Raw genomic sequence first — 25,157 nt, forward strand, 5'->3', positions numbered from 1 at the left:
CACAGTTAACATGTTAGGAACACCTTCCTAATATTGAGTTGCACACCCTTTTGCCCTCAAAACAGCCTCAATTGGTAGGGGCATGGTGTTGAAAGCATTCCACAGGGTTGCTGGCCCATGTTGACTCCAAAGCTTCCCACAGTTGTGTCAAGTTGGCTGGATGTCCTTTGGGTGGTGGACCATTCTTGATACACACGGGAAACTGTTAAGCGTGAAAAACCCAGCAGCGTGGCACCTACTACCATACCCTGTTCAAAGGCACTTAAATATTTTGTCTTGCCCATTCCCCCTCTGAATGGCACACATACACAATCCATGTCTCAATTGTCTCAAGGCTTAAAAATCATTCTTTAACCTGTATGCTCCGCTTCATCTACACTGATTGGCCACATTTAAAAACATATTTCCACAAACCCCATGACATTTTAATCTATCAATCACACTTTCCTAACCTCACTGACCTAGTGTAGAATAGATGCCCGTCAGTGGAGCTTGTTTTAGCATTTATAAACATGCAGGAAGAACTGAGGTTTGGTGTTTTGATGATGAGTGCAGTAATCCATCCCTACCGTAGGGAAATGCTCTTCCTACTGCTACTGCTGCATCCCGTGCCTCTAGGCACAAGTGTGTCTCTGTCTCCCAGACCTGGGTTCAAATAGTATCTGCAATCTTTCAAATACTTTGAACATTTGTTTGAACCTACCTGGAGTGACGTATAGTAGGGGTTTGCACTTTATTAATTATTCTGTGCCAGGCAAGCTCAGTAAAGCGCAGTTATAGCATTTGAAAGATTTGGAATACTATTTTAACCCAGGTCTGTCTGTTATCCCTCACCACCATACAGGGGAGGGAGAGGAGCTTTGCACCCTGCAGCTGTGGCCTTATTCCCAGGTAGGCAGCCAACACCTGACCATGCAAGGCCAGCTGGCCCAGATGTGCACACAGACAATGGCAACACTTTGAGCAATGCAGTCCCCTCTGGGACCCCAGGCACCTGCAAACCAAAGGCCCTTCTCACTATCTAACATCATGTTGCAATTATACATCTAATAACTCACCATCACCCTGAGAGAACCACACTAATCTATAACATAACACAGGAGTGACTCTCCACAATTTATTTTGGAGCATCATACTAAACAAGTGTGGTCTGTAGAAGATTTAGTACTACTGTAGATGACCCAGAAGCTTTTTCCACAGCAGTGGCCCAATTTGCGGAACTTACCTGCAGGTTTTGGTCTGGAAAGTTCACTAAAAACAACAGATATCTTGTCAATCTTGTCAAGCACTGTGTCTCATTGAAGCCAAGCACTCAAAACAAGGCTGCATCTCAGTGTCTTATCCTTTCTAATAGACCAATGTTGATGACATCTTTTTTAAATCAATGACAAAACACTGCATAAAATTCTCAAAATGACAGGTTTAAACATTTTACACGTGGATTGCTTGAGTGAAGAAAGCGTAACTGAAGCCTAAGAAAACAAAGGCCTCAAATGAATAATTTGATCTGTGCTTATTTTTAATCTAAATCAATCGAGGTTATTGATGCAGTCAGTAACTAAGTATTAAGCATCAGCTGTCAGAGCAGCTTACCGATCACTGTACATGTACACAGCCAATCTGTAAATAGCACACCCAACTACCTCATCCCCCCATATTGTTACTTACCCTCTTGCTCTTTTTCACCCCAGTATCTCTATTCTCTACTTGCACATCAATCACTCCAGTGTTAATGCTACATTGTAATTATTTCACCTCCATGGCCTATTTATTGCCTTACCTCCCTACTCTTCTACATTTGCACACACTGTACATAGATTTTTCTATTGTGTTATTGATTGTACGTTTGTTTATGTGTAACTCTGTGTTGTTGTTTTGCCGTCCTGCTTTGCTTTATCTTGGCCAGGTCGCAGTTGTAAATGAGAACTTGTTCTCAACTGGCCTACCTGGTTAAATGAAGGTGAAATGAAGTAAACATAAAATAAACTATGGGTACAGAGGGCGTTGAAACAAACAAAAGCTAGAAGATGTACAGTGACATCTAGTGGCGAATTTCCTCCTGTACACCAAGGTCATTATCCAATACGGTACAAAAGAAACAAATACTTTGATTTACCATCTGTTTGTCATACAATAAAATGCCTTCTTGTATAAAGCAATTTAATCTGTCCAATATGGTAATTCAGCCTAATAAATGTTAACATATCAGTTCATGTTGGCCAATGTTTGATGACAAAGAAATATTTTCTATAGAGGTCAGTAGTGGCATAATTCTGACAGCAGAGGAAGGTAGTGGCCTGTTTCTGAAAATAAAAAGAAACATGACACTTCTGTTGCTTTCTCCATTATTTTATTTCTGTGACCAAAGGTAGAGAGAGGTGGGCCAGAATTAACCTGCTTTGTTCCAGTATAATACAAAAGGTACTACATTAAAACCTTTGAGGTTTGATATCAAAGTTAAACATGAATGTTTTTTATTCATACACCAAATATTGGTCTTATGATAATGATGACAAGCATGAATTCACATGGGCCACATAGTACCTTGGTGCCATATAATTTGATGAATACTGTACATTTGCACAAAATTTTGACTTCACAGAAAACGAACATTGCCATACACATGCTCATAATACATTCAAATCTACTCTTCAAATACACTTTTGTAAACAGCAGTCAATATGACAATCTGTTTTATTATATCCAATATTTTCATTGGTAAAATATCAGATTTGGTCATTACCCCTGGGAACACAATGTAATTTCAACGTGGATAATTGGGTAGTGTAATATTTGGTTAAGACGTGGATCAATGAGATTACAACCTATAGTCCTATCCACCCACTCAAAAAGACAGCCCAAAGTTAGTTGGATTTTCATCATGTTATCATTATGCTTTGAACCATCTAAAAGAACAACCAAGTTCCAATGGAATAGCAAAGCCAGATGTTTTGTTTAATAACCTAGCACTGCTTTTAAGAAAACACAGCAAATTTCAAATGAGAAAACAATGTCTGAGATTTTGCTTAGGTATACAACAGATTAACGTGTTATCACTGTGCTTCATCTAATAGCAGAAACAAATGACCTGGATTGCAGTTGAGATTTCATTAAAAGTACATGGTGCAAGTGATCAATGCAGTCAACACAACCAAATATCAACATTTTAAGGAGATTTATCTTCTGCTTTCGGAGAGATAACATTAATAATATGCATGTAAATCTCTCATGGCTCAAAGTGGAGTAGAGATTGACTTCATCACTACTTGCTTTTGTAAGAAGTGTTGACATGCTGAATATATCGAGCTGTCTGTTTAAACTACTATCACACAGCTCAGACATGCATACCCCACAAGACATGCCACCAAAAGGTATTTTCACAATCCCAAGTCAAGAACAGACTATGGGAGGCGCACAGTACTACATAGAGCCATGGCTACATGGAACTCTATTCCACATCAGGTAACTGATGCAAGCAGGACAATCAGATAAAAAAAAAATACATATTTAAAAAATACACCTTATGGAACAGGGGACTGTGAAGAGATGACACACACTCTACACACACGTACACATGGATGTTGTATTGTAAATATGTGATAGTAGAGTAGTGGCCTGAAGGAAGTGTTATGAAATGTAATGTCATGTAATATTTTAAATTGTATATAATTGCCTTAATGTTGCTGGACCCCAGGAAGAGTAGCTGCTGCCCTGGAGGCAGCTAATGGTGATCCTTAATAAATACAAAATACAAAGTTCCAACTGTACGACTGACTTAGTCTGGCTTCAATTCCAGTTATTCTACAAATAATGTATATGTTAGATTCACGTCTCCATCTCCATCCTATTCTTTAACTTCGATTTTTGGTTGAGATGGAGACGTGAATCAAACATAGAAATGATTAATGAAGTCAGTGGCACAGACGGAACATGGTCAGAAAGAAGACACAACTCCTTCAAATGTTGATATCTGGTTGCGTTGACAACCAGACACAATTCAATATCACTACATATCATTACATTTCAAATCAACCAGTTTGAAAGCCTAGGCCTGCTAAACTGAAACAATAGCTGGTGATGACTTTACAGATTCTACTGTATATAGGCCTAAATAGCATCATTGATGATACAGTACATGAGTGATAAAGTATGGTCTCTTTTCATTTGCTACGTTAAACCTACTTTTTTGGAATGACTTTAAGAGCAACAGCGAATCTATTTAGTTATTAAGTGGAGAACTCGCAAAAATCATTCTCATGATAGCACACTGGTAAGAGTCAGTGACAAATATCATAGCTAAGCAGGGCTTGGTTAAAACCCTGGGAAGGAGACCAAAGGGTATCTGTACAGAAATACATTCTCCAGTAGGAGGTGCTGCCCAGCCTATTGTTTTTTTTCTTATTTTGGTAGCGGATATGACATTGAAGATCTTTTAAAGATGTTTTAAAAGGTACATATTTTATACAAGGTTTGTCTATGTTGAAATTTGGTTACGATGACGACATAATCCTGTGGTAGAAATTGCACCCTCAAAACAACAGTTGATGACTTTTTGTATTTTCCACTTAGAATCCACGTCACAAGACGTTGACAAATTACGTTGAAACAACGTTGATTCAACCAGTTTGTGCCAGTGGGTAGTATCAGTAGTATCACCTTTGAGTCTATGTAAAGTGCTTCTCTTACAATCATTTTGGCTTTCGAGATTCACCTCACTTCTCTGGCCACTGGCCTATCACATGTAAGACAATCTGTTTTGTTCCATTAAAAATGTTCATTGCTAAAGTATCAGTTTTAGTCTTGATTATCTCCTTTGGGTCTATGTACAGTAAAGTGTTTCGTGTGTGTATCACCACCTCTCTGGCTACTGGCCTATCCATCACATGATACAGTAGAGGGCCTTAAGTGATTGGCCATACTGCAGGTCAGTTGGTGGCCAGCTGAGTTGTTCTCCGTCTGGGACACAGGATCCTGCCGAAGGCCCTGCGGAAGCTGCTGTGACAGAGCGGGTAGAGGAAAGGGTTAATGGCCGAGTTGAGCCACAGCAGCCAGAAGGTGACCTCATACCAGTGGTGCTGGACGCAGCGTCCCTTACAGGCGGCTCTGATGATCATCAGGAGGGTGTAGGGCGCCCAGCACACAGCAAACACACACACGATGACAGCCAGCGACTTGGCAATCTTCTTGTCCCTTGACAGGCAGCTGCGCTGGGTGCCCCTAGTGGAGGTGTCCTGCCGCTCCAACGGGGGATGCAAGATCTGGGAGTGGAAGGACCCCGAGCCTGATCCCCTCTCCTGGACCGTCACAGTGCTAGACAGCTTCTTAACCACTACCGAGTTCCGGGAGAAGAGGGAAGTGAGGCGGAGGCATTCCCCTCTCCCCAGGGGAGGGGGCTGTCCATCGGGCACGTGGGCCTGTCCACTCGTCTCATCTCTGTTCCGGAGCCTCCTCCGACGTATGTTGAGGTAGATGCTGAGGTTGAAGAAGGTTACGGAGATTAAGGGGGAGACGAACTCCAACATGGAGGCACTGAGGAGGAAGTACCAGGTGTAGTAGAACTCAGCGTAGCACTCATCCTCCGGGACACGGCTCTTCCCCACCACCAGCTCCCAGAAGATGATGGCAGGGCCATAGAGGACAAAGGCCAGGACCCAGACTGCTATCATCTTCATGATGGCTTGGTGGGTCATGCCCTGTCTGGCACGGTAGCTCACCTGGCGGAAACAAGAGACAAAGATGATGGACATGATTGATGATTTTGGGCTTTGTTGTGTTATGACTCATTCTGTCTAGATGTTGGTTTGTAAAGGGCAATTCCACGATAACTGAATTGCACTGAGACTCAGATTTTTTTCTTACAATGTATGCCAAACAAAAACCATTGATTTCAAAGTTCAATAAACCATACAACTGTAATGATGTGCGCTGAGAGTCGGGAAGCAAGTTCAGGGAGTGCGTGTTTTAATAAATAAAACATAATACAAAACAAGAAACAGAAAAAACGCACAGACAGGAAACTGAAACAGAAACAATGACGCCTGGGGAAGGAACCAAAGGGAGTGACATATATAGGGAAGGTAATCAAGGAGGTGATGGAGTCCAGGTGAGTGTCATAATGCGCTGATGCACGTAACAATGGTGACAGGTGTGCGCCATAACGAGCAGCCTGGTAACCTAGATGCCAAAGAGGGAGCACACGTGACAACAACTTTTTGCACAATGACTACTTTCAGCAATTTACACAGTACATTTTACAAAAACACATCTACTGGAAGAACTGCACAGATGCAAAGTTTGGTAACGTTTGTAAACGTCCACGTTTTCAAAAACCCTTAAATATCTGCTCCAAATTAACATTCAAGATATCTGCAGAAAGAATGGGATGTCAGCTATGACACCTATTTTGGTTATTGAACTGCATAATAATAATATTAATAATATACATCCGATAACATAATTAAGTTAATGGAATTTCATCATGGGTCCCTGATCTATAATACAAAGAAATGTATAATTATTGATATGAATGTTATTCTCTTCATGGTTATGTATCCTAAATGGGTACACAAAAGGTAGAAATATGCAATATCTCCCTTTACATATTTGGGTTATTATTCTACACACTGGCATATTTTGGTTTTGGTGACATTTGGAAAGTTTACAGACAAATGTGCTGTTTCCATCAGGCCTGTCGTGAGAATTTTCATCCGACATGTACTTTACCTGCATAAAAAGGTTGGATGGAAACCTGGTTGTGAGGATGAAACTTAGTGTGTAATATATGTACACAATATATGTAAACTTACAGTGTGTAATATATGTACACAGTCCACCCTTCAACTTGCTAATACTAGGGAGTGACCAGGACCATGTGACCACGTACCAGGTAGTGTATAGGGGTTGGAGTTCTAGGTGCCAGTCTTTCCGGGTCAGGTCAGTAACAAGTCCTGGCCCTAGTCTTGTAGTGGAGGGCTTTCTAAGGAGATGTCTTGGTACATCCCCCCAGCCTAGTCTGCTTCATGAGCTTCAATGAGTCAATGAGGTTCTTCAACATGCTCTCTTAGATTTGATCCAATTTCTATCGGAAAAAGCTGAACTTGCACCACCTGTCCTGACCTTACATCTCTATCTTGATCCCAATCTTTCCTTTTCACTTCAGACGCTCTACAAAATATGTGACGGCCTGCCACTTCTATTTCAAGTTGGGAGGAAAGTGCTTTAAGGCAAAATGCCGCTCCTTGGCCGGCGAGCATCTCTTTCTCTCTACTTCTCTACTGATTGATTGGAGAGAAACTGGAGAGGATCATAGAAACTGGAGGATGTCTATGATCAAAGCGTAATGTCGTGTGGCTTAAAGGAGAGCCTCAGCCTCTCTAGTTTCATTTGTATTCATGCCTCTGATGTTAAGTGTTGTGCTGGTGAAACAAAACAGAACATTATACACAGTATTACTCTCCTTTGTCTACTGTGCTTTGTGTGCTTTACCTCATACAAAGACACTAGAGAAGGCATGATCAGTCACCTGGCATATGCACATACAGTCACTGATGGCGCAAATTATTTAAATTGGCATAATGAAAGTGGGTGACACTGTCTGTGCCCATTTCTGAATTCAGAGATGATGTTGTTTGGTACGAGAGCCAGTCGGTTTAAATAAATATATACAAATATTTCTTCGCCCTTTGCCACATTGTGTTGCTAAAATAGGAGTTTTTTACATCACAGATGACTTACTACCAAAACATTTTGTGCAGTAATCGTTATGGTTAAACTGATTGTGACAGTTCAGTCAGTGGTCTAATAAGATATCTGATACATTCGTTCCCTATAGTTTATTTTAATTCAGTATGTCCTTTGCTGGTCACGTCGCCGACAGAAGCAACCTACTCAAATATGGTCGATATGACACTCACACAGAACTAAAGATGATGTCAATATACTCGATCTTCTTGCTCACCAATACTCATCGATAGCCTATCATGAAGTGAGCTCCGGTCTTGGCAGAATCAGAACGGTTGGTCAGTGCTAAAAGTTTCCCCTAGTACACCTCAACTAGCCTACAGCCATAGACCTCTTTGAGCTCTTGTATACCAAGGACCCTATAAAAGGTATGGTTCTGCACAGTCATATGTCTCTGCACAAACATGACCACAGGTTTCGCTTCAGCCAGTAAAAAGAGGAGAATGACTTCGACTATTCAGGTTTATTCTCCCAGCTGGGTCAGAATAGGTATCTGGTCATTTGAATTCAGATTGGGTCCTGTGAAGAATTTACTTCACCCAGTCGTCTGGTGAAACAAAACAAAACATTATACACAACATCCCTCTCTCCTTTATCTGCCTTACCTCATTCAAAAGATCTGACAACTGGGGAAAAACTGGTTGAGTCAACATTGTTTCTATGTCGTTTCAACCCCAAAAAATCTGTGATGACATCAATGTGGAAAACTAATTGGATTTGGCAAAAGTCATCAACGTTAGGGCATTTTGTCTCTTAACTTAAATCCAATCCAATCTTTTGTTGATTTCACGTTGAATTTACGTTAATCAAATCAAAGTTTATTTGTCACGTGCGCCGAATACAACAGGTGTAGACCTTACAGTGAAATGCTTACTTACAGGCTCTAACCAATAGTGCAAAAAAGGTATTAGGTGAACAATAGGTAAGTAAAGAAATAAAACAGTAAAAGGACAGTGAAAAATAACAGTAGCGAGGCTACATACAGACACCGGTTAGTCAGGCTGATTGAGGTAGTATGTACATGTAGATATGGTTAAAGTGACAATGCATATATGATGAGCAGAGAGTAGCAGTAGCGTAAAAGAGGAGTTGGCGGGTGGTGGGTGGCGGGACACAATGCAGATAGCCTGGTTAGCCAATGTGCGGGAGCACAGGTTGGTCGGCCCATTTGAGGTAGTATGTACATGAATGTATAGTTAAAGTGACTATGCATATATGAAAAACAGAGGGTAGCAGCAGCGTAACAGGGTTGGGGGGGGGCACACAATGCAAATAGTCCGGGTAGCTATTTGATTACCTGTTCAGGAGTCTTATGGCTTGGGGGTAAAATCTGTTGAGAAGCCTTTTTGTCCTAGACTTGGCACTCCGGCACCGCTCGCCATGCGGTAGTAGAGAGAACAGTCTATGACTGGGGTGGCTGGGGTCTTTGACAACTTTTAGGGCCTTCCTCTGACACCGCCTGGTGTAGAGGTCCTGGATGGCAGGCAGCTTAGCCCCAGTGATGTACTGGGCACTACGCACTACCCTCTGTAGTGCCTTGCCGTCAGAGGCCGAGCATTTGCCGTACCAGGCAGTGATGCAACCAGTCAGGATGCTCTCGATGGTGCAGCTGTAGAACCTTTTGAGGATCTGAAGACCCATGCCAAATCTTTTTAGTTTCCTGAGGGGGAAATAGGCTTTGTCGTGCCTTCTTCACGACTGTCTTGGTGTGTTTGGACCATTCTAGTTTGTTATTGATGTGGACACCAAGGACTTGAAGCTCTCAACCTGCTCCACTACAGCCCTGTCGATGAGAATGGGGGCGTGCTCGGTCCTCCTTTTCCTGTAGTCCACAATCATCTCCTTAGTCTTGGCTACGTTGAGCGATAGGTTGTTATTCTGGCACCAGCCGGTCAGGTCTCTGACCTCCTCCCTATAGGCTGTCTCGTCGTTGTCGGTGATCTGTTGTGTCGTCTGCAAACTTAATGATGGTGTTGGAGTCGTGCCTGGCCATGCAGTCGTGGGTGAACAGGGAGTACAGGAGGGGACTGAGCACGCACCCCTGGGGAGCTCCAGTGTTGAGGATCAGCGTGGCAGATGTGTTGCTACCTACCCTCACCACATGGGGGCTGCCCGTCAGGAAGTCCAGGATCCAGTTGCAGAGGGAGGTGTTTAGTCCCAGGATCCTTAGCTTAGTGATGAGCTTTGAGGGTACTATGGTGTTGAACGCTGAGCTGTAGTCAATGAATAGCATTCTCACATAAGTGTTCCTTTTGTCCAGGCGGGAAAGGGCAGTGTGGAGTGCAATAGAGATTGCATCATCTGTGGATCTGTTTGGGCGGTATGCAAATTGGAGTGGGTCTAGGGTTTCTGGGATAATGGTGTTGATGTGAGCCATTACCAGCCTTTCCAAGCACTTCATGGCTACGGACATGAGTGCTACGGGTCTGTAGTCATTTAGGCAGGTTGCCTTTGTGTTCTTGGGCACAGGGACTATGGTGGTCTGTTTGAAACATGTTGGTATTACAGACATGTTGAACATGTCAGTGAAGACACCTGCCAGTTGGTCAGCACATGCCCAGAACACACATCCTGGTAAACCGTCTGGTCCCGCGGACTTGTGTATGTTGACCTGTTTAAAGGTCTTACTCACGTCGGCTACGGAGAGCGGGATCACACAGTCGTCTGGAACAGCTGATGCTCTTATGCATGCCTCAGTGTTGCTTGCCTCAAAGCGAGCATAGAAGTGATTTAGCTCGTCTGGTAGGCTCGTGTCACTGGGCAGCTCGCGGATGTGCTTCCCTTTGTAGTCTGTAATAGTTTGCAAGCCCTGCCACATAAGACGAGCGTCGGACCCCCTGTGTAGTATGATTCAATCTTAGCCCTGTATTGACGCTTTGCCTGGTTGATGGTTGGTCGCAGGGCATAGCAGGATTTCTTGTAAGCTTCCGGGTTAGAGTCCCACACCTTGAAAGCGGCAGCTCTACCCTTTAGCTCAGTGCGAATGTTGCCTGTAATCCATGGCTTCTGGTCGGGGTATGTACGTACAGTCACTGTGGGGATGACGTTCTCAATGCACTTATTGATAAAGCCAGTGACTGATGTGGTGTACTCCTCTATGCCATCGGAAGAATCCCTGAACATGTTCCAGTCTGTGATAGCAAAACAGTCTTGTAGTTTAGCATCTGCTTCATCTGACCACTTTTTTATAGACCGAGTCACTGGTGCTTCCTGCTTTCATTTTTGCTTGTAAAAAATGTTTCCCTGCATTAAAGTCTCAGGCCACTAGGAGTGCTGCTTCTGGGTGAGTGGTTTCCTGTTTGCTCATTTCCTTATACAGCTGACTGAGTGTGGTCTTAGTGCCAGAATCTGTCTGTGGTGGTAAATAAACAGCCACGAAAGTATAGCTGAAAACTCTCTAGGCAAGTAGTGTGGCCTGCAATTTATCACAATATACTCTTCTTCAGGCGAGCAAAATCTAGAGACTTCCTTAGATTTCGTGCACCAGCTGTTTACAAATATGCACAGACCGCCCCCCCTCATCTTACCGGAGTGTGCTGTTCTATGTTGCCGGTGCAGCGTATATCCATGTCGTCATTCAGCCACGATTCCGTGAAACACAGGATATTACAGTTTTTGATGACCTGTTGGTAGGATATTCCTGATCGTACCTCGTCTAATTTGTGTAAATCAAAACTAGACATGTAACTGACGTCTGTGCCCAATGGGCGAGTAAGACACTAGAGAAGGCACGATCAGTCAACTGGCATATGCACATCCAGTCACTGATGATACAAATGATTTAAATTGGCACAATGAAAGCAGGTGACAGTGTCTGTGCCCATTTCTGAAAGCCTAACTTCAGAGATGGTGTTGTTTGGTACGAAAGCCAGTCAGTTTAAATAAGTTCATATAAATATTTATACGCTCTCTGCCACATTCTGTTGCTAAAAGTTCTGCACATCACAGATTACTTACGACTAAGACATTTTTCACTGTAATTGTTATGGTTAAACTGATTGTGACAGTTCAGTCAGTGGCCCTAATAAGGTGCGTTCCCTATAATTTATTTTAATATTATTTTTAAGCAATGGTGGCCAAGCTTTTCAGATTTGAAACCTCATTCCCCTGGCTGAAGAGGAGAAGCCCACACCAGGACAGGAGTTCTAAAGTTGAAAAGTGTCTTTAGTTTTCTGCCTTCATCATTGGGCAGGGGGGGGGCATATAATTAGTGTTGGCACCGGGATTTGGGTGGTGGTGGGGGGTTTGGGAGGTCATGAATGATTAACCTGTCCAGATGGGGACCTCTGGGTTGGTAGCAGTCAGGGGTGAAAGTAAGGCGGTACGTTCCGGTACGGCATCATACCGGTAAAACATAAGCCTATCATAATAATGAAAATAAAATGTCAAGAAAACTGTAGGCTATCACACCATTAACGTACGTATTTCAGAAATGAGCGAATGGATTTGGAAACGGGTGGTAGGCCTACAGCCTACGCTCCAAAATGCGATGTGATTAGAGAACACTGAAATTTGGAAATACACTATAAATACAAAAGTATAAGGACACCCCTTGAAAATAGTGGATTCGGCTATTTCAGCCACACCCATTGCTGACAGGTGTATAAAATTGAGCACACAGCCATGCAATCTCCATAGACAAACATTGGAAGTAGAACAGCCTTACTGAAGACCTCAATGACATTCAATGTGGCACTGTCATAGGATGCCACCTTTACAAGTCAGTTCGCACACAAGCCCAAGATCACCATGCGCAATGCCAAGAGTCGGCTGGAGTGGTGTAAAGCTCGCCGCCATTGGACTATGGAGCAGTGGAAACGCGTTCTCTGGAGTGATGAATCACGCTTCACCATCTGGCAATCCGACGGACGAATCTGGGTTTGGCGGATGCCAGGGGAACGCTACCTGCCCCAATGCATAGTGCCAACTGTAAAGTTTGGTGGAGGAGGAATAATGGTCTGGGGATGTTTTACATGGTTTGGGCCAGGCCCCTTAGTTCAAGTGAAGGGAAATCTTAACGCTACAGTATACAATGACATTCTAGATGATTCTGTTTCCAACTTTGTGGCAACAGTTTGTGGAATGCCCTTTCCCGTTTTGACAGCAGAGATGCTATTGAATTAAAAGGGATTCTAAATATAATTCTATGATTAAGCCCCATGGTCGGCCTGCCCATTAGGCATTATTAGGCAGCCGCCAAGAGCAGCAGTTTGACTAGGGCGGCATTTTCCGAGCTAAACTGACCAACAACACCACACATTATTCTGCCCAAAAACAATAACTTCTGATGATGATGGCTATTTTGGTGAGTGCTGATGCTTAAGCACGGGCGCAAAATATTTAGCTTGTCCATGGCCAGTTAGCCTTTACAGGTTGCTGTTAGAGAGACAGCGCTGTGACGCTCCACCAAATTCTATTTCTGTATTTTGAAAGTCACATGTATTAAAAACATGATTGCTGACAAGCAAAACATTTTGGGACTATGTCAACGAAAGAAAGAAAATTATTTTGAAATAATTATCCAGATAATATAAAGTGTTCTATAACAATGCTTAAATCCATGATGCATCAAAATGACCACAAAAGACGTGACTGATGCAAAAACACTACCATTTCAAACATTTGGGGTCACTTAGAAATGTCCTTGTTTTTGAAAGAAAAGCAAATTTTTTGGGTCCATTAAAGTAACATCAAATTGATCAGAAATACAGCGTAGACATTGTTAATGTTGTAAATGACTATTGTAGCTGGAAACTGCAGATTTTTTTTAATGGAATACATAGGCATACAGAGGCCAATTATGAGCAACCTTCAATTCTGTGTTCCAATGGTACGTTGTGTTAGCTAATTCAAGTGTATAATTTTAAAAGGCTAATTGATCAACCCTTATGCAATTAAGTTAACACAGCTGAAAATGTTTATGCTGATTAAAGAAGCAATACAACTGGCCTTCTTTAGACTAGTTGAGTATTTGGAGGATCAGCATTTGTGGGTTCGATTACAGGCTCAAAATGGCCATAAACAATGCACTTTCTTCTGAAACTCATCAGTCTATTCTTGTTCTGAGAATTGAAGGCTATTCCATGCAAGAAACTGAAGATCTCATACAACGCTGTGTACTACTCCCTTCACAGAACAGCGCAAACTGGCACTAACCAGAATAGAAAGAGGAGTGGGAGGCCCCGGTGCACAAATGAGCAAGAGGACAAGTACATTAGAGAGTGTCTAATTTGAGAAATAGACGCCTCACAAGTACTCAACTGGCAGCTTCATTAAATAGTACCAGCAACACACCTGACGGGAGTCTTGACCCTTTCAATAGTAATTGAGCACTTACATTTGTTTGGTTCTTAGAAAAACAGCACTAAGGTTTAAGTGCCTAAATGTTCAAGAGAATGCGTGGAATGGTTTACCAAACTCTCAGACTCTCCTCTCTCACTGTCTCTCACCTCTCTCTCAGTCAACATTTCCTCTGCAAGTTGTCAAGCAAAATGAAAACAATGGCAACCAACATCAAGAGTTAAAGGGGCAGTGCATAAAAAAAACAACAGCTTCATATTAGTGGAAACCAAGACTGTTCTCAGGGCAGGCCTGGTTGTAACTTGATATGTTCGAGTCGTGTCTTGGACAATTTCGGCATTTTAGCTAACCCTAACCCTTTTCTTAACCTAATTATCCTAACCTGCCATGTTAACTCTCCTAACAAAAAGAGAACACACTGAATCCAGAGGAGGCTTGTGGGAGAAGCTATAGAGTACGGGCTCTATAGCTTCTCCAAACACATTCTAAGTTCTAACCTGCTACGAAATGTAACTGCTAGTCAAAACTGGCAGCCCTGCTCTGAGAGTAGTGTGAGTATCAACTAATAAGAGACAGCGTCAAAAACATGATGTCTGTGCTTTTTTAATGATATTTCAATTCTCTGAGGTCGAAATAACACTCTGAAATGATGACAATGCCCTTTCTGTGTTAGAGCTGTTTGAAAAAAAATGCCTGGAATTTCAGCTTGTGTATCCTCCTAAATGTACCCTCCCAAATTGAAGGGGTAAGCGGGGTAGGCTCCAGAGCAGGGGTCTACAACCGGTAGATCAGGAGCTACGAGTAGCTCGCAGTCGACCTATGAGTAGCTTGCCAAGCAATTCTGTAAGGACATACATTTTTTTATTTGTTCCATCGCAAACTGTCATGAATATAAAGCTCCCGGCTACAATCAAATCAAAGCCACATTGACATTATCCCACAACTGGTCAAATCAAATGTTATTGGTCATATACACATGGTTAGCAGATGTTATTGTGAGTGTAGCGAAATGCTTGTGCTTCTAGTTCCGACAGTGCAGCAATATCTAACATGTAATCGAACAATTCCACAACAACTACCTAATACTCACAAATATAAGTAAAAGAATGTAATAAGAATATATACATATAAATATCTGGATGAAGATAGACAGAGCTGCATAGGCAAGAAGCAATAGAGGTGTAAATTACAGTATATACATATGAGATGAGTAATGCGAGATATGTAAACATTATTAAAGTGGCATTACTAAAGTGACTAGTGTTCCATTTATTAAAGTGGCCAATGATATCAAGTCTGTAGGTAGGCAGCAGCCTCTGTGTTAATGATGACTGTTTAACAGTCTGATGGCCTTGAGATAGAAGCTGTTTTTCAGTCTCTCGGTCCCAGCTTGGATGCACCTGTACTGACCTCGCCTTCTGGATGGTAGCGGGGTGAACAGACAGTGGATCATGTGGTTGTTGTCCTTGATGAGATATTTTTGGCCTTCCTGCGACATCAGGTGCTGTAGGTGTCCTGGAGTGCAGGTAGTTTGCCCCCGGTCATGCATAGTTCGCCACTATTGGCTTAAAATTTGTGATGGGGGAAAACTCGATGCAGTTGCATATCACAATGTTATTTTTTGACAATAATATAAACTCAGCAACAAAAAAATGTCCCCTTTTCAGGACCCTGTCTTTCAAAGATAATTCGTAAAAATCCAAATAACTTCACAGATCTTCATTGTAAAGAGTTTAAACACTGTTTCCCATGCTTGTTCAATGAACCATAAACAATTAATGAACATGCACCTGTGGAACGGTCGTTAAGACACTAACGACTTACAGACGGTAGGCAATTAAGGTCACAGTTATGAAAACTTAAGACACTAAGGAGGCCTTTCTACTGACTCTGAAAAACACCAAAAGAAAGATACCCAGGGTCCCTGCTCATCTGCGTGAACGTGCCTTAGGCATGCTGCAAGGAAGCATGAGGACTGCAGATGTGGCCAGGGCAATAAATTGCAATGTCCGTACTGTGAGACAGCGCTACAGGGAGACAGGATGGACAGATGATCGTCCTCGCAGTGGCAGACCACGTGTTACAACACCTGCACAGGATCGGAACATCCGAACATCACAGCTGCGGGACAGGTACAGGATGGCAACAACAGCCTGAGTTACACCAGGAACGCACAATCCCTCCATCAGTGCTCAGACTGTCCGCAATAGGCTGAGAGAGGCTGGACTGCGGGCTTGTAGGCCTGTTGTGAGGTAGGTCCTCACCAAACATCACAGCAACAACGTCGCCTATGGGCACAAACTCACCGTCGCTGGACCAGACAGGACTGGCAAAAAGTGCTCTTCACTGACGAGTCGCGGTTTTGTCTCACCAGGGATGATGGTCGGATTCGCGTTTATCGTCAAAGGAATGATTAAGTTTGCTGAAAATAAACGCTGTTGACAGTGAGAGGACGTTTCTTTCTTTGCTGAGTTTATATATACAGTACCACTCAAAAGTTTGGACACACCTACTCATTCAAGGGTTTTTCTTTATTTGTACTATTTTCTACAATATAGAATAATAGTGAAGACATCAAAACTATGAAATAACACATATGGAATCAGCTAGTAACCAAAAAAGGGTTAAACAAATCAAAATATATTTTATTTTGCCATGATGACAGCTTTCCACACTCTTGGTATTCTCTCAACTACTTTCATGAGGTAGTCACCTGGAATGCATTTCAATTAACAGGTGTGCCTTGTTAAGTTAATTTGTGGAATTTCTTTCCTTCTTAATGCGTTTGAGCAAATCAGTTGTGTTGTGACAAGGCAGAGGTGGTATACAGAATATAGCCCTATTTGGTAAAAGACAAAGTCCATATTATGGCAAGAACAGCTCAAATAAGCAAAGAGAAACAACAGTCCATCATTACTTTAAGACATGAAGGTCAGTCAATTCGGAAAAAGTGCAGTCGCAAAAACCATCAAGTGCTATGATGAAACTGGCTCTCATAAGGACCACCACAGGAAAGGAAGACCCAGAGGTACCTCTGCTGCAGAGGATAAGTTCATTAGAGTTACCAGCCTCAGACATTGCAGCCCAAATTAATGCTTCACAGAGTTCAAGTAACAGACACATCTCAACATCAACTGTTCAGAGGAGACTGCATGAATTTTTATTTTTTATTTTTTTATTTCACCTTTATTTAACCAGGTAGGCTAGTTGAGAACAAGTTCTCATTTGCAACTGCGACCTGGCCAAGATAAAGCATAGCAGTGTGAACAGACAACACAGAGTTACACATGGAGTAAACAATAAACAAGTCAATAACATGGTAGAAAAAAAGAGAATCTATATACAATGTGTGCAAAAGGCATGAGGTAGGCAATAAATCGAATAATTACAATTTAGCAGATTAACACTGGAGTGATAAATCATCAGATGATCATGTGCAAGAAGAGATACTGGTGTGCAAAAGAGCAGAAAAGTAAATAAATAAAAGCAGTATGGGGGGTGAGGTAGGTAAATTGGGTGGGTAGTTTACAGATGGACTATGTACAGCTGCAGCGATCGGTTAGCTGCTCGGATAGCAGATTTTTTAAGTTGTTGAGGGAGATAAAAGTCTCCAACTTCAGAGATTTTTGCAATTCGTTCCAGTCGCAGGCAGCAGAGAACTGGAAGGAAAGGCGTCCAAATGAGGTTTTAGCTTTAGGGATGATCAGTGAGATACACCTGCTGGAGCGCGTGCTGCGGGTGGGTGTAGCCATCGTGACCAGTGAACTGAGATAAGGCGGCACTTTACCTAGCATAGCCTTGTAGATGACCTGGAGCCAGTGGGTCTGACGACGAACATGTAGCGAGGGCCAGCCGACTAGGGCATACAGGTCGCAGTGGTGGGTCGTATAAGGTGCTTTAGTAACAAAACGAATGGCACTGTGATAAACTGCATCCAGTTTGCTGAGTAGAGTGTTGGAAGCTATTTTGTAGATGACATCGCCGAAGTCGAGGATCGGTAGGATAGTCAGTTTTACTAGGGTAAGTTTGGCGGCGTGAGTGAAGGAGGCTTTGTTGCGGAATAGAAAGCCGATTCTTGATTTGATTTTGGATTGGAGATGTTTGATATGAGTCTGGAAGGAGAGTTTGCAGTCTAGCCAGACACCTAGGTACTTATAGATGTCCACATATTCTAGGTCGGAACCGTCCAGGGTGGTGATGCTAGTCGGGCGTGCGGGTGCAGGCAGCGAACGGTTGAAAAGCATGCATTTGGTTTTACTAGCGTTTAAGAGCAGTTGGAGGCCACGGAAGGAGTGTTGTATGGCATTGAAGCTCGTTTGGAGGTTAGATAGCACAGTGTCCGTGTCAGAGTCAGGCCTTCATGGTCAAATTGCTGCAAAGAAACCACTACTAAAGGACACCAATAATAAGAAGAGACTTGCTTTGACCAAGAATCACGAGCAATGGACATTAGACCGGTGGAAATCTGTCCTTTGGTCTGATGAGCTCAAATTTGAGATTTTTGGTTCCAACCGTGGTGTCTTTGTGAGATGCAGAGTAGGTGAATGGATGATCTCCGTATGTGTGGTTCCCACCGTGAGGCAGGGAGGAGGTGGTGTGATGGTGTGGGGGTGCTTTGCTGGTCATACTGTCTGTGATTTATTTAGAATTCAAGGCACACTTAACCAGAATGGCTACCACAGCAATCTGCAGTGGGACAATAATTTGTTTTTCAACAGGACAATGACCCAACACACCTCCAGGCTGTGTAAGGGCTATTTGACCAAGAAGGAGAGTGATGGAGTGCTGCATCAGATGACCTGGCCTCCACAATCACCCAACCTCAACCCAATTGAGATGGTTTGGGATGAGTTGGACCGCTGAGTGAAGGAAAAGCAGCCAACATATGTGGGAACTCTTTCAAGACTGTTGGAAAATCATTCCAGGTGAAGCTGGTTGAGAGAATGCCAATAGTGTGCAAAGCTGTCATCAAGGCAAAGGGTGGCTACTTTGATTTGTTTAACACTTTTTTTTGGTTACTACATGATTCCATGTGTTATTTACCAGTTTTGATGTCTTCACAATTATTCTACAAATGTAGAAAATAGTTAAAAAAATATACTTGAATGAGTAGGTGTTCTAAAACTTTTGACCGGAAGTGTATGTGATCATATTCAAATGAAAGAACGGTTTGAAATTATTATGTTTTAGTCAAATAATATATCTGTTTGGGCTTCTTGCGGTCAATTTGCAGTCTATAAATTATATGTAATTATGCTCCGTCCCCCTGACCATCCACTCAAGAAAAAATAAATACATTTTAAATACATTTTAAAAATGTATAATTTTAAAAAACTAATTATAATCGTCCCACAGCTGAATCTAGTTGATGATCCCTGGTCTAAACGATCCATTCCGCCAATCAGATCAAACTGAGCTTTTCAATGGCAAAAGGAGGCTCAGAAAAGTTTGTGGTCATACACACATCCTTAAAAAACATAGGTGATGGGCTAATAAAGAACACTAGTGTAGAACAAGAAGTCTGTTAAAGCTCCCAATTCACCGCTTTCTTGACAACGTTTCCATCCGAAACGGATCTTCGTCAGGTGAAACACACTGACTGTTCACATCCCAAAATATACATATTTCACCTCACATGACCATTGCGGACATGGCGCATGGTGGGTGCAAAAAACATTTGCATGTCTCTAATAATTAAATAACAATGAGATGGGTGCATGTAATGGTTCCAGAACATAATATATATTTACAAAATGACCAAGTGGGTAACCTGGAAGGCAAGACAAATCAAAGTAAAGTGACATATTCTGGTAAGAAATGGTCTGAAATCAAACTCTTGATTCAGAGACATGGTACACAAACGGTGAATTCAATACAGTTCTCTTCTCAATAATAGATTATCAGTATCTCCGCCCATCCTAGGTATCTTGACATGATCGATGCCAATGTATCTCAAAGAGCTAATGTTGTGACGAGCCTCCATGAAATGCGCAGCCACAGGGTTTCTCTGGTCAAGGGTCCTGATATTACTCCTGTGTTCTGCTATCCTTGTTTTCAGAGCTTGTTTTGTTTTTCTTACATAGACGACAAATACATTTGATCAGGTATATCACATTTTTGTGGAACATGTAATGATGCCCTTAATCTTAATGGCCTTGCCCGTAATAGGGTGATTGAACATTGTGCATTTGTTCGTGAAGTTACACTGGGTGCACCCGCCACCATTGTCTAGAAAGGTACTGTGGCACTGGTGGAAGATCAGACCTCACCACCATTTGACTGATGTTGGGGGCGCGTCTGAAGACTACCTGCGGAGGTTCTTTAAACGTCTTTTCCTGTTGTGGATCAGTGCTCAAGATGTACCAGTGTTTTTTAACGATGTGGTCGAACTGTTTACCAAGTGGGGAGTACTGAAGGAAGCATTGAATGCATTGGTCAGGATGGCGGGGAGGTTTGGGCGTGAGGCTGTCATCCTGGGTCATATTTTTATAACGTTCCCTTGCGTCATGCAGCCATTCCTCTGGGTAACCCCGCTGTCTGAAACACTCATCCAGATGGGCGGTTCGTTTGTCAGTCACTTTGTGTACTACAAATCCTACGTATGCGACTGTATCGGCTAAAAGGAGGCTCAGGGAAATAAATGATACACAACATATTTGGAGTTATTTTCATGAAATAAACAGTGATTTAGTAGACATATAGTGATGACGCATAAATAAAATGAAAAAGACTGCAAGGGGGCTTTAATTAAGAACTGACAATTGTGTGTATGGTATCCCCCTCTCAAGGCATTCCAATGAACTAATTCAAGGCCATAAGGTTCCTCCTACTCACCGCTCTGGTGACAGAGAGGAAGCGGTCATAGCTGATCAGGACAATGTTGAAGACAGAGGCAGTACAGAGCAAGTAGTCCATGACCAGCCACAGTTTGCACAGTCCTCTGCCCAACATCCATCTCCCTGTCAGGATGTATGGGATGTACACTGGAATGCAGAATGCCCCTGGAAAACCAGATGGGGGAGAGGCATTGCACTTATTAATATTACTTTATTGGTCAATATTGGGTGAACCAAAATGTGACTTCCACTTTTAACCCAACCCCTCTGAAAGACACACATCACACGTTTTTTTAGAGGTGCATGGAGCTGCCACATGAGAGCTGATGTTGTGGGGGTTAAGTGCATTGCTCAAGGGCACAACAGCAGGCAATGGAATCTAGGTTTGATACCAGCAACCCTCCAGTTGCAAGCTCAATTCCCGACAGATTTTTCCCATCGGACCCAGGATTCGAACTGGCAACGGTCCAGTTGTTATCTGGCTTCTCTAGCCGCTAGGATACATGTTAGTCTTACGCTTGAATAAATGTTTTTAATCTACTCTGCCAGGAGGAGTGGAGCCCACCTTTGTTCATCTGGACTTCCTGGCATTTGTCTGCTGTCTATAACAATATTTGAATGGGAGCCTGTACCACTAACATCAGGCTGAGTTGCGGTCCACAAATAACATTCCTCATATTGTACTGTTTATCATTCTCACTCAAACACACAGACCAATAAATTACTTCAAATAAGAAAATGAATGCAAATGACATCTTCAACATGCAATAACAATATACTTAATTTAATAATCATAAATGTTCTCACCAACAAGAAAATCCGATATGGCGAGATTCAGGAAGTAATAGTTGCTTTGCCTCCTCAGACTCTTGTCTACTTTAAAGGCGAAAATTACCAAAGCGTTTCCCAAAACTATCACAACCACCAAAGTTACCATCATCGTCAAAAGAATGACCATGACAGGTGCCGTGAATGCGTTGTCGCTCCACATTTTGGTTGAGTCGTTGTGCATGTAATTCCAGCTCGCGTTGGCATCGAGTTGATCTCCCCCCATGATCTTCTTTATCAGCTTTAAAATGTTGTTAAATCGTTGGCGGATATTCCAAGGAGTTGGAAATAGGCAATGCAACAGCTGAAATCCATGCGCATCTGCATCCACGCATCCAAAATTCAAAATGCAACTTCAGTATGTCCTTTGCTTGTCACCTCGCCGACCGGCGCAGCCTACTCGAATATGTATATAATGACCTAAAGATGCTGTCAATATCATATATCGTCTTGCTCAACAACACTCATCCATAGCCTATCATGAAGTGCGCGCAGGTCTAGGCAGCATCAGAACTTTTGTTACGTGGAAAACGCTTTGGTATCTACATCACTATATACGTCGTCTGTGGTATCTACAATGAATTGAAACTTCCACTAAAAGTTTCCACAAGTAATCAAAAACCTCCACTAGCCTACAGCCATACACCTCTATGTGCTCTGGTAAACCAGTGGCGACGGGTCATTCAGGGAAGGTGGGGCAGAGCCTGTTTTGCATTTTAATTTAGCATTAATACTTGTCACATATCAGTTTGCAAACAATGTAAAACATTTTTAGAATTGAGTTAATTAAGCAGCATACAAACAGTCTCTTTTTTTTCTTTCTTGAGTAATGCAGCTCCAAAATGTAGGTGTTTCAGCCTAGCTCAGTGCTTTCTGTGATGGTGGTGGGGCAGCCAGCAGAAAATAAGGAGAGTTGGTAATGCTTTGTAGTTGTGCCGTGATTGGCTCATTGTTCTGTCACTCATGGGAACACTAAGTCAAAGGGAAAACAGGTTTTTAGAATTTTTAGCACATTTTTTTAAAACAGCTACCTTACTTACATAAGTATTCAGACCCTTTGCGATGAGACTCGAAATTGAGCTCAGGTGCATCTTGTTTCCATTAATCGTCTTCGAGATGTTTCAACAACTTGATTGGAGTCCAACTGTTGGAAATTCAATTGATTGATTGGACAGGATATCGAAAGGCAGGATTGTATCAAGTCACAGATCTGGGGAAGGGTAACAAAAAAATGTCTGCAGCATTGAAGGTACCCAAGAACACACCATCTTGTATGCTGCTGCATAAATAATGTAATATGCCAGGGAGATATGTATACTGTAAATAAAACTAAGTGTATGTTGTGTAGTAAGCTGAAAGTAGGCCATGTGCCTCACCCTAATAATTTGGTCCCTTTCCTCTCTTAGCCTACTCTTCTGACTTGGTGGTGCACATGTAGCCTATAACCTGTTTTAGGGAACTGTAATCGTTGAGTATTGTAAGAGTTTTCATTGTCTGCTCATATGCCCCCTTTATGTATCCTACGGTTCTGACTTGGTGTACAGGAAGAATACTGTAAGAACAGCCCATGTTCTGAATTCTGTCACTGTGCATTTCAACATTTCTGAACAAATAGTTATATTGACTACTTCCATCCTAGCTCGCTCATTAATGTCTCAATCGAAATTACGGATTGCTTCTTATCCGCTCGTCATTCCCTTATGCCATATTTTGTACATTTCAATTGTCAGTAGAAACCACATTTGTTTAAATAAGTCACCATTTCAGCTATGTTTTATTTTTTTTAAAGCAGTAAATGAGGCTGAATGAACTGTTTCACTGCCAGACAATGCTCTGCTAAAATCCAGGTGTAGCAGTGGTAAGGATTCACTCCATTTTGCTGGAAAGAAAGCTCTGCTGTTGGGACAGCTTTATGTAGGCCCCATTTTTTTGCTTTGCCTCCTCAGACTCTTGTCTACTTTAAAGGCGAAAATGACCAAAGTGTTTCCCAAAACTATCACAAACACCAAAGTTACCATCATCATCAAAAGAACAGGTGCCGTGAATGCGTTGTCTTTCCACATTTTGGTTGAGTCGTTGTGCATGTAATTCCAGCTCGCGTTGGCATCGAGTTGATCTCCCCCCATGATCTTCTTTATCAGCTTTAAAATTTTGTTAAATCGTTGGTGGATATTCCAAGGAGTTGGAAATAGGCAATGCAACAGCTGAAATCCATGCGCATCTGCATCCAAAATTCTAAATGCAACTTCAATATGTGCTTTGTTTGTCACTTTGCCGACCAGCGCAGCCTACTCGAATATGCATATAATGACCTAAAGATGCTGTCAATATCATATACAGTGCCTTGCAAAAGTATTCATCCTCCCTTGGCATTTTTGCTATTTTGTTGTATTACAGCCTGTAATTTAAATTGATTTTTATTTGGATTTCATGTAATGGACATGGACAAAATAGTCCAAATTGGTGAAGTGAAATGAAAAAAAAAAACTTGTTTCAAAAATTTAAAAAAAATGTGAAACATAAAAGTGGTGCATGCATATGTATTCACCCCCTTTGCTATTAAGCCCCTAAATTAGATCTGGTGCAACAAATTACCTTCAGAAGTCACACAATTAGTTAAATAAAGTCCACCTGTGTGCAATCTAAGTGTCACATGATCTGTCACATGATCTCAGTATATATACACCTGTTCTGAAAGGCCCCAGAGTCTACAACACCACTAAGCAAGCGGCACCATGAATACCAAGCAGCTTGCCAAACGGGTCAGGGACAAAGTTGTGGAGAAGTACAGATCACAGATGGGATATAAAAAAATATCCATAAGTTTGAACGTCCCATTTAATTCATTATTAAAAAATAAAAGTCTCTCTCTTCTGTCTGTGTCGCACTCTTTTCAAATGATTGAATTGATAACAGGTTATGTGTTTATGGTTTTCAATCTCATGAATAGCCTTACTTCTAATACTTGAAGCTGTGTCCCACAATCCAGCCTCTCGGGTCACTGCCTATCCACCAGCCCCAAAGTTAAGTGCTTAATTAGCCATTCAAAAAGTGTATTTGTCACCTAACGTTGGACAGTGCTATGATATGACTATGTTAACATTTATACAGCCAGGACGATCGGCAGAGGGGATTACCCCTTTGGGCATAAGTAATGCCACGCTGCAGGCCTGCGGTAGGCACCTCCAGCACAGCCATGGTTAAAGACCAGGCTGAGTCTGTGTTTGGGAAGGAAGTGATTGCTACCCATGGATTATCTGGAAAAATTGGAAATGCCAATAAAGGAACTTCAGCAAAGCTGGTCCTTGATGAGGGAAAAGTCAAACTGATAATTGGTAAGGGAAAGATTTAGATCCTAATGCAGCACTAAGTTATTTCCAGTGGCAAAACACATTTATTAACTCATATTATGTTTTACCTTGACCCAATTTGGATTTGTAGAAAATGTGCGAA

The 25,157-nt window shown here is 42.1% G+C and overlaps 1 protein-coding gene across 1 annotated transcript; it reads right to left on the reverse strand.

The window, feature by feature from the left end:
* Positions 1-4,645: 4,645 nt before the first annotated feature.
* Positions 4,646-22,599, reverse strand: LOC139550674 (histamine H3 receptor-like). Its single transcript, XM_071361730.1, has 3 exons — positions 21,684-22,599; positions 20,875-21,041; positions 4,646-5,714 (listed from the first exon to the last, which is right to left on the reverse strand). Exons 1-3 carry the CDS (start codon positions 21,928-21,930, stop codon positions 4,926-4,928), a joined length of 1,203 nt encoding a protein of 400 aa, XP_071217831.1. The 5' UTR covers positions 21,931-22,599; the 3' UTR covers positions 4,646-4,925.
* Between the last annotated feature and the right edge of the window lie 2,558 nt (positions 22,600-25,157).

The sequence above is a fragment of the Salvelinus alpinus genome, chromosome 23 (genome assembly GCF_045679555.1).
Source record: "Salvelinus alpinus chromosome 23, SLU_Salpinus.1, whole genome shotgun sequence".
Taxonomy (NCBI): Eukaryota; Metazoa; Chordata; class Actinopteri; order Salmoniformes; family Salmonidae; genus Salvelinus; species Salvelinus alpinus.

Excerpts from the sequence above, each read along its gene's own strand:
- LOC139550674 (XM_071361730.1), bottom strand. The coding sequence starts at position 21,930 with ATGGGGGGAGATCAACTCGATGCCAACGCGAGCTGGAATTACATGCAC. Across the intron at positions 21,042-21,683 it reads CATATCGGATTTTCTTGTTG|GGGCATTCTGCATTCCAGTG; the intron begins GTGAGAACATTT and ends CTGGTTTTCCAG. Across the intron at positions 5,715-20,874 it reads TCCTCTCTGTCACCAGAGCG|GTGAGCTACCGTGCCAGACA; the intron begins GTGAGTAGGAGG and ends TGTTTCCGCCAG.